General features: G+C 44.7%; 1 protein-coding gene across 1 annotated transcript in view; it reads left to right on the forward strand.

The window, feature by feature from the left end:
- LOC105507912 (piezo-type mechanosensitive ion channel component 2) overlaps positions 1 to 10,135 on the forward strand; it is a 102,985-nt gene that overhangs the window by 67,191 nt on the left and 25,659 nt on the right. The window contains exons 20-22 of the mRNA XM_011936619.1: positions 4,192 to 4,602; positions 5,588 to 5,846; positions 7,985 to 8,167. Coding sequence (XP_011792009.1) covers positions 4,192 to 4,602; positions 5,588 to 5,846; positions 7,985 to 8,167 — 853 coding nt within the window. The remainder of the gene's footprint in view (positions 1 to 4,191; positions 4,603 to 5,587; positions 5,847 to 7,984; positions 8,168 to 10,135) is intronic.

Here is a 10,135-nt window from a genome sequence, read left to right on the forward strand (position 1 = left end):
GTGTATCTCAGGATGGTCTCGATCTCCTGACCTCGTGATCCACCCGTCTCGGCCTCCCAAAGTGCTGGGATTACAGGCTTGAGCCACCGCGCCCGGCCTAGAGAGTATTTTTGTTGCTCACAGGCTTATCGCCCTCACTGCCTGCCCCATCTTGGCCACATAGCTGTGACATGCACAGCCCCATGGCCAGCCCCACGGGAGCAGTTATGGCTTGTGCTCCAGCACATGGACCTGAAAAACTTTTAACAGGTTCCATGAGTGAATAACTCAAATTCGCTCCTCCCAGGCTTGCAGTGGTCACTGCATCCTGATCGTCATCCATCCTGCCTCAGGATCCTTGACTGACAGTATATGGCTGTGCAGGCCAGGCACCTAGTACTCTCCTAGTGAGTTCACTTGATGACAGTATTCAGCCTACCACGTTCAGCCTGGAAATCAGGCATCCTGTATTTCTAAGGGTCTGTTTCTGTTCCCTGGGTCAGCCAGCCCATGAGCACTCAAGTTGGAAGATAAGTATTCCGGTTGCTTTCTCTAGAGGATCTTTGGGCTATCTGCCCCTCTTTGGGGTTGAACCATGTGTGGGAACTGAAACGATGCCTGTGTCACACCTCTGTGTGCTTCCTCTCATGAGCATCCTCACCCAGCAAGCATCCTAGGCCTGGATCTGCCATCCTCCCTCGCCAGTCACTGCTCCATTGGGTACCAGGAGATGAGGATTTTAGGCAGTGGGTTCTCTCCATCATGGCATCCACCAAGCCCTAAAACATGATCCAGAAGAAAAATTAGGCAAAATGAAAAGTTAACAGACAAAATGACCCTGCCATTGCTCAAGTTCCTTTGTTCTTTCCTTTACAGCCTTTTATTTTATTTCTGATGTTGGTTTATATCCACTGCATATTAAACCAGCATCCCAACTACATGCAGAGCATCTCATTTGCCTTAACTGAATATCACTCCAAAAATGGGGTGCAAAATTCAGTTTGTTGTCATTCCTGAGTTTCCCCTCTCTAATTTTGAAGATTGTGTTTTAGAAAGAAAAAAAAAAGATTGAAATATTTTATGTAAATTCTATATGAGCAGTTATTTCTTTTTAAGCAAATTGATTAATAAATGCTCTTAACTCAGGACTGCAAGCTCCAAATAAAGCATATTTTCTTTCGTTTAAAAAAGCCCTCTGTTACGAAGTTATAATTACGTACATTACACTTTGTGAGAAAAATATTGGGACTCGTCATTTTTCTATTTCTTAGTCCCACCCAGAGAGTGCCATTTTGTAATGTGTCACTAGCCAATATGTTTTTTAAAATCCAGTACTCGTGTGTTTCCAGGTCGTGCACACAGGTCCTTCCCCGTGCCCGAGCCCCGCTGCGGTGGCCCTCCTTGTCGGTGGTGTTGGTGTCATGTGTGGTTTGCTGCATGGCAGTGTGTTGGTCGGTCGATCCGTGTGTAACCCGATGTGTACAACTTGGTGTGTTAACACTGTGTTTCTGTAACTGTTTGCGCTGCTAGCTGCTACACTGAAGCCACCATGCTGTTCTCAAGGCAGTCCACCCTTGATGATTTAGATGGACAAGAGATTCCTAAAACAAGTGAGCGTGCTCGGCCTAGGCTCCGTAAAATGCTCAGCATGGATATGTCCTCCTCATCAGCTGACAGTGGCAGTTTAGCATCAAGGTGCTTAACTTGTGCATGCTTTGTTCTGTCCTTTTAATCACCTCTTCTCCCCTTTATGTCATTGCAAATATAAGTTCTTGTGACGTATGTTTTTATTTCATTTTTATTTTAAGAATCTGCATGACTAACAGAAGCATAACCACTGCCCTCTCTGAGACGTAATTGTTCTCAGGACAGCATTATATTAAACTAACCGCTCTTTAGTTTTTGTCTGTTAGGAGTTTCTTTAAAAATCCTTATCACAAACATTTTTCTCCATGTTTTCAGTATTTCACACTTTCCATTTTCAGAGACATACGCATGTTTCCTCCATGATTTAGAGCTTCTGTGGGCACTACTCAAAGGGGGAACTCTGTTTGCAAAGGCAGAAAACTTCTTCTCATCATTTAATCAAAAGATGCATGCAGTAGGAAAAAAAATTTAAAATCTGTCATAGGTAGTCATTTTCAGTGAATATTGAATAAGTCTGCATGTTATCTGCCTAATTGACATAAAAGTCAGAGTATAGTTTACCATTGGTTTTTAAAAAGAATATTATGCAGCAGAGTGCATCACCTTTGTAGCCTATAACTTTTATTTTGGGGAAAAAATTACTGTGGCTTAAGTTCTCTGAAATCCTACCCTAAAACAGTATTCATTTAGAAATAAAATTATTGGCATACAACCCGGAAACTCTTTTTGAATTGCCTTAGGATGGTCAGGGGAGACACTGAACTCAGCAGCTACACTGTGCTTCTCCTAACATGAAAACAGCCCAATCCAAAACAAGTTACATTTTGACTGCTCACGGTGGCAAGTCAGAGGGCATCTTCTTTTCTCTGGCAGCTGTGTATCTCTGTGCAGCCCTGCAGTACGCTGGCACTGGCATTGATGGGAATGCCTTGGCCATTTGACAAAGTCCTCTGGCGGTCATGTGTCTGCCATGCCAGCCCATTTTCTTGACCTCTGAAGGTACTCTCCGCCCCTTGATGCCACAGGAGATCCAAACCAAAGCGAGCATGATTAGGATTGATGACAGTCTTAATAGCCGTGAGACCTGGTGTGGGGTTGGCTCCAGTAGTCTGGAAGTTCCCTGGGCAATGGGTCAATGGCATGGCCTTCCTAGGAGGTGTATCTAAATTGAGGTAAGTCTTAGCAAAAATCGGGTTTGGCCTGGCATTTCAGCAGCCCCTCCATGATGTGTGCACTCAAGGACACAGCCCTGGGCATTCTGAACACCTGAGCAGGCATCAAAAGCTCAGGCCCGTCTGGTTCTTCAGTCACAGGATGCTGTGAACGGCTGTGCCAAGGTTCATCCATTCGTTCACTCATCCATATGTCCATACTGGTGTCTGTGACAAGAAACATGGGTACAGTCTATGCATGTGAGAATCTCAGTGTTTATGGAACCCAGGTGGTCACACATACCATTCAGATAAGAGTACATATTTCAGAGTCTAACACATCCTCCCACATCCAAGGCAGATTCCCAGTCTCCAGGTGGATGTTGCCCCTCTCCCCTCCATGGCTGGATGTGTCTGAGGCAGAGCAAGCCATGAATGTCACTGGCTGCCCTCTTGTCATTGGCCAACCTTGTCTGCATGGACCTGACAGGGAAAGTTAAAAGAATATAGGAACAAAAGAAGGAGACAAAGGATACGAGAAAAAAGAACAGAACGCCAAAGGCGGGAAGTGAGGATAAGAGTAGAGAGGCTTCTGGAAAAGGAGCACTCAAAGAGGAACTGGTAGGAGAAAATAAGTAAAGTTGTCGGGGGGAAAGAACAGAAGCGCGCCCTGGGGTGGAGTGGGCAGCTGGAAGGGAGAAGGGCCGAGGAGAGCTTGTGTGGGGAGAGAGTGGCTGGAGTCCCGTGGGGAAGGGGAAGCCCTGGGCACAGTGCAGAGAGCTGGGACGAGGGTGGCGATTCCACAGACGGGATGCACAGAAATGCAAAAAAGGCAAAGGATGGAAAAGCAGGAAGAATAAACATGAAAGAAGGCTGGCATGTTTTATCAAGCACACAGCTGTCCAGTGTAGCCAATATGTAATCATTCCCATTCCCCCCTTATGGTCTGGGTGGGTCTGTTGTGCAGGATGCAGGGTAGAATAGCTATTTGCTAAGACTTAGCTCTTGGTCAAAACCTTCAGAGCTTCTCCCCTCCAGGGATGCCCCCCTGGAAGCAGACAGAGCAGTGGGTAAACTGTACTTTGTTGATACGGAAACAGACTCTGGAACCGGAGGCTGTGAATCCAGATACACCACACTTGTTACGGCGGCGGGTTCTGCTCTTTGAGAGCCATGTGACTGGCTCTGGTTCTAAACTGTGTGTGTGCACTGTCAACATTTGCATTGGAGAGGCTGCTGTTTGCAGTGTCTGCAGAACAGGAATGATTATACCAAAGGAACAAAGCAGATGGAATGCAGGGGGAAAAACTGGGGCATTTCCTTAGGAGTTCTAATGAGGTCTCTCAGGAATGGGAAAGAGCCTCAGGAGTGTGGATGCTAAGACGGGCTCCGTGTCCACCCTTTCTCCCAACAGCGAGCCCACGCAGTGCACCATGCTGTACTCACGCCAGGGGACCACTGAGACCATTGAGGAGGTGGAGGCTGAGCAGGAGGAGGAGGCAGGGAGCACGGTGTCTGAGCCCAGGGAGGCCAAGGAGTACGAGGCTGCCGGGTACGATGCGGGAGCCATGGGTGCTGAGGAGGCCAGCCTCACCCCAGAGGAAGAGCTGACACAGTTCTCCACCTTGGACGGGGACGTGGAGGCCCCACCCTCCTACAGCAAGGCTGTGAGCTTCGAGCATCTGTCCTTCGGCTCGCAGGACGACTCTGCAGGCAAGAACCACATGGCAGTCAGCCCGGACGACAGCCGCACCGACAAGCTGGGGTCCAGCATCTTACCTCCCCTGACGCACGAGCTGACGGCCAGCGAGCTGCTGCTGAACAAGTAAGGGTCCAGGGAGCAGGTCAGACACGTATCCCGAATCGCCACTTAAATATACGCCCTCATTCTGTATACGGAAAAATTCATATAAAGAAAAGAAGTTCACCTAGACACTGAGAGGAGACAGACAATTCCAAGACTCCTTGCATTGCAAGTACAAAGTAAACTCCATGACTGGTTCTAGAACCAGCAAAACCCAGAGCCTTGTGTGGACGTTTCTTTCTATCATAAAGTCTGATATTAGGTTGTCTCTGAAGGAAAAACGGGGACATAGGAAGTGGGGTACACAGCAGGGAGGATGGTGCTAAATGAAAATCAGTAATTTGGAGAAAGTAAAGACAAGCGGCCGGGTGCAGTGGCTCAAGCCTGTAATCCCAGCACTTTGGGAGGCCGAGACGGGCGGATCACGAGGTCAGGAGATCGAGACCATCCTGGCTAACACGGTGAAACCCTGTCTCTACTTAAAAATACAAAAAACTAGCCGGGCGACGTGGTGGGCGCCTATAGTCCCAGCTACTCGGGAGGCTGAGGCAGGAGAATGGCGTGAACCTGGGAGGCGGAGGTTGCAGTGAGCTGAGATCCGGCCACTGCACTCCAGCCTGGGTGACAGCGAGACTCCGTCTCAAAAAAAAAAAAAAAAAAAAAGACAAGCATGGCCGGGCATGGTGGCTCACGCCTGTAATCCCAGCACTTTGGGAGGCTGAGGCAGGTGGATCACCTGAGGTTAGGAGTTCAAGGCCAGCCTGGCCAACATAGCGAAACCCCCTCTCTACTAAAAATACAAAAAAGAAAAAATTAGCTGTGCGTGGTGGTGGGCACCTGTAATCCCAGGTACTCTGGAGGCTGAAGCAGGAGAATTGCTTGAGCCTGGGAGGCAGAGGCTGCGGTGAGCCAAGATCATGCCATTGCACACCAGCCTGGGCAACGAGAGCAAAACTGCATCTCAAAAAAAAAGATTGACATATTATCATGTGGTTTACTTTAACAGGATGTTTCACGATGATGAGCTTGAAGAGTCAGAAAAATTCTACGTAGGGCAGCCCCGATTTCTGCTGCTCTTCTATGCCATGTACAATACCCTGGTGGCCCGCTCGGAGATGGTGTGCTACTTCGTGATCATCCTCAACCACATGGTCTCTGCCTCCATGATCACGCTCCTGCTTCCCATCCTCATCTTCCTCTGGGCCATGCTGTCCGTCCCCAGGCCCAGCCGCCGCTTCTGGATGATGGCCATTGTCTATACCGAGGTAGGCCTGGGCGCAGACCCCTGTGGATGGCTTCAGGCGGCTATGCAAGGACAAGCATACCTTGTGTCCCTGTGCCCTCGAGGTGGGCCTGCCCCGATCCCAGTTTCACATGGAACGTGCAGTTCCATAGACATTCTTAGATGCACAAATCGTCAGCACAACAGTTACCTAGCACTGACAATTCTAAAAATCTTTTCACACTTCACACCTCACATACGGTGCGTACTGGCATCATTCCCATTTCACAGATAAGGACACAGCATCAGTGAGATTAAATGGCCAAAGTTGCCCAACTGGTGAGGGGTGGGGACACTTTTGAAGCCCGGTTGCCTGACCTACAATATTAACCGCGGAGATGCTAACAGGCTTCTGCAGAGTCCAGCACAATGCCTGGCTTCACGGGGGTTCAGTGAATGGACCCTGTGTTAAATGATACCGTCTGGCACTTTGGACATAGGTTGAATATATCATACATACTTTTCATTTTTAAACGCAAAAGCAAATATCCATACGTCGCAACACAAAATTGCATAAGCACCCACTTAGCATCTGAAGGGTGGACGCCAGCCCGTTTCATCCCACGTGGGGTATGAGGAGCCTTCTGCTCACTCTTATGTTCCTGCTTTCTGTCCTGACCTGTTCAACATAGACAGGATCACGAATGCCCACGAAAACCATACAGGGACTTAAACAACAAAAAAGCTCGATATTCATGGTGCCTGGACGACCATGGTGCTTTGTGTTCTCAGGTTTGCGAAGAGACGGATTTTCTTCCCTGACTTGTAAGGAAAAGTTTTCACTTTCAGCAGTGCTGTAATTACTTCTTCAGTGACAGTGCTCATGCTGGATGCACACCCAAGGCCTAGAAGTTTTGTAGGTTATAAGTAAGTCAGTAGCAAAATTAAAACAAAGCTATACAGTAAAGCATCTCAAAAGTATTTAGTTTAAAGTATTGATAGCATGCATCTTACTTCCATAAGGAAAATAAAGGGTAACATCACTTCAGGATGTAAATGACTGCCTGTTTAGAGAATGGGTGCCAGTCTATAACAATGTGAGCACATTTATCAGATTCCCTTTCTTACCTAGGGCTGAAGTAAGAGGAAGTGCCAAGAATGTGGAAAAGTGAACAAGAGAGTCTTGTATAGCTTTCACCTTAAAAATAAAATATTTCTGGCTATAGCCCCAGCACTTCAAGAGGCCAAGGCAGGAGGATACTTGAGGCCAGGAGTTCAAGACAAGCCTGGGCAACATAGAGAGACCCCATTTCTACAAAAAAATGAAAAACATGAGGCAGGCATGGTGTACAGACACCTGTCGTCCAAGCTACTTGGGAGGCAGAGGTGGGAGGATTGCACCCAGGAGTTGGAGGCTGCAGTGAGTTGTGATTGTGCCACTGCACTCCACCGTGAGCAACAGATTGAGACCTCATCTCTAAAAAAAATAAAATGTTTCTATATAAGTTAAGTTGAGGCTCTCCCTTTTCTTGTCACGTTGCACTGAGGACTGAAGTAAGTGGGAATTCTTGATGTTGCTTTGCTCTATAATACAAACCACATGTCAGAAACCAAGAACCCTGCTACACACCAGAATACAAAGATGAATAGACAGCAAATACGCATTTCTGTTTTCCAGTAGCTCCCAGACTAACGTGGCACACAGATATGATGGAGGAAAGTGAAAACTGCATACATCATAACCACGTGATACGCATCTATAGATTGCAAATTAAAGAAGTACAGAAACTAGAAAGATATGAGTATGTTCTGTTCAGGTTTCCCTAAGTAACATATTTAATAGCTGTGTAATTACATCAATATCTAATTAAATCAGTATAAATGCCAACACCTCAAAAGAAGAGGAAATGACCAATCAAAGCAGGGGCCTGAGGCATCCGACTGGCCTTGCTAGACCTACAGTGGAAGACGCTGTGACAGTCAGGCACTGCTTCTGTTGTGAAGTCAAGAGTCTGCGAGAATGTGATACTTTACTATTCCACATAATTATGTGCTTTCCTACCATCAAAACTGTGAAATGCGGGTCTCTTTCTTAATTGTCGTATTGCTCTTTCCCATGTACAGGTATAGCTATTCCTAAAAGAAGGAGTAATTTTTTAAATTTCTGTCATCTGTGTGTAGGTGGCAATTGTAGTCAAGTATTTCTTCCAATTTGGGTTCTTTCCCTGGAATAAGAACGCGGAGGTGAACAAAGATAAACCGTACCACCCCCCAAACATCATAGGGGTGGAGAAGAAGGAAGGTTATGTCCTTTATGACCTCATCCAGCTCCTGGCTCTGTTCTTCCATCGATCAATTTTGAAGGTACTGCGTGTTAACAATTAATCAGTTCAAGTAGGCCGTTGCAGTCCCCGTAATCGTCCTAGGTGACCTGGACATCAGGATTGGTGATGGGGCTGAGGGGCCGGTGGTTGGCATCTACTCATATGTTTTTTGTTTGTTTGTTTGTTTGTTTTTTAAAAGAGAAAAGAAAAAAGTTACATTCATTTAGTGGACATTTTTTCCAACATTTGTGGTACTCAATAACGGAACTTACAATAAATCTGGGAGAATATTTCCCCATGTTTCCAACCTACGTTAAATGCATAATCATGAATCCACTTTGTGCATCATTGCTTGAATGATGTGCAGTATTCTAAGGCCGGATACACTAAATTCTGCCTCCAGTTTAAGCCAGAGCATCAGGGAGTCACAATGTGCATGGATCATACTGTCTCATCTCCATCCCAGCTTCAGCCTCCCTTCTTCTAGCAGAATTGCTTTCATTGGGTAGTTTCTTGTCATGAAACCATTAGCTGTTGGTGAGAGACCACATATTAACTTGCCCAGTGAAACCCAGAGCTGTGCTTTCTCCTGCTTATTGTGGAGGAGGCCACTCATGATCCTGCTGGACGAGGGCCTTTATACAGCATGGCCCTGCCTCAGCCTCAGGGACTCCTGTCCTTCTGAGCAACTTCATGTGTTTTTCCTTCTCACATGCTGTGAACTATAAACTAAACCTGTAAATATGCCACTTAATTCTAATAAATAGAAATTATTGCATAGCATATATTTTATGTATGAATGTACCTCTTGTTACAACCTTACTTTCCTTCTCTCACCTTAACCTTGTGTCTTATATAAAATATTGTAAATTCCTTTTATCCAGGAGTATCTTTCTTAGTCCCTAGAATCCTTTTTAGAACAAGGCTTGGCATAAGTTAATACATACATGTACATATACATACATGCACACATAGATATGTAACAGTGTGTTTAACTTCTTCTGCCCTAGCTCAGTGAGCTATTTCAAACTTGATTTCATCTGAGTGTACTCTGGTCAACCTCCTCACTCTAGCTTCCATCACTTTGCAAAGTACCCAAGACCTCAGTTTGGAGGGAGCCTTAGCTGGGTGGTTGGGTTGTGGCAGGTTTTTTAAAGCTGTGTATCTAAGGAAACCAGTTAGCCACCGTTCTTTTGATGGATATGTTAATTACTTGAATTTATTTAGTATACTGACTTTTATTATGAACATATGAATAAATGTATTAACCTTGTTTTTTCAGTCTTAGAAATTCATTTTTTTAATTTCGGTATTTAATACTTGATGGTATAATTTTGACCACTTCAGAATTCTCTTGCAACCTTTGCATTCTTTTGTATCATTTAAAATTACTGTAACTCTTTAGGCACTTTTACTATCTTTTCATCAATGTTCAAATGGCTTAACTGCTGCAATTTTATATTTAAAACATATAAAATCTTGGTGTTTCTTGCTGATGTTCTTACTCTTTTTCTGAAAATTTCAAATATATGAATGTGAGATTTGAGGTAATGGCATTATGTTAAAATTTTAATCAAACATATAAAAATACTTTTCAGAATGATAAATCTTTTCTTAAGAAGACAAGGTACCCCATAGCTTTTGAAAAAATAAATCTTTCATATAATGTTGCCACGAAAACCAAACAAAACTGCAGAAATTTCAAAAGTGCTTGAAACCATCCTATTTAATACAAATTGCTGTATATTTGATAAATAATTAGAAGAATTGGCAAACAAGTAAATATACTACAAGAAAGTTGTGAAATAATCTAAATATATGAATGTTGGCCAAAGAGGAAACAACTCTTAAAATAATTGGACAGAAATCCATATAAACTGAAAAATCCCATTATGAAAAGCTAAAATGTTTGTTAGGTTTATAAGAATGTTCACTGAATATGTTTAAGAAGAACACATTTACAAATAAATATTTAAGAATCATCTGTCAGGCCGGGCGTGGTGGCTCA

This window comes from Colobus angolensis, unplaced genomic scaffold, assembly GCF_000951035.1.
Source record: "Colobus angolensis palliatus isolate OR3802 unplaced genomic scaffold, Cang.pa_1.0 Scaffold155, whole genome shotgun sequence".
Lineage (NCBI taxonomy): Eukaryota > Metazoa > Chordata > Mammalia > Primates > Cercopithecidae > Colobus > Colobus angolensis.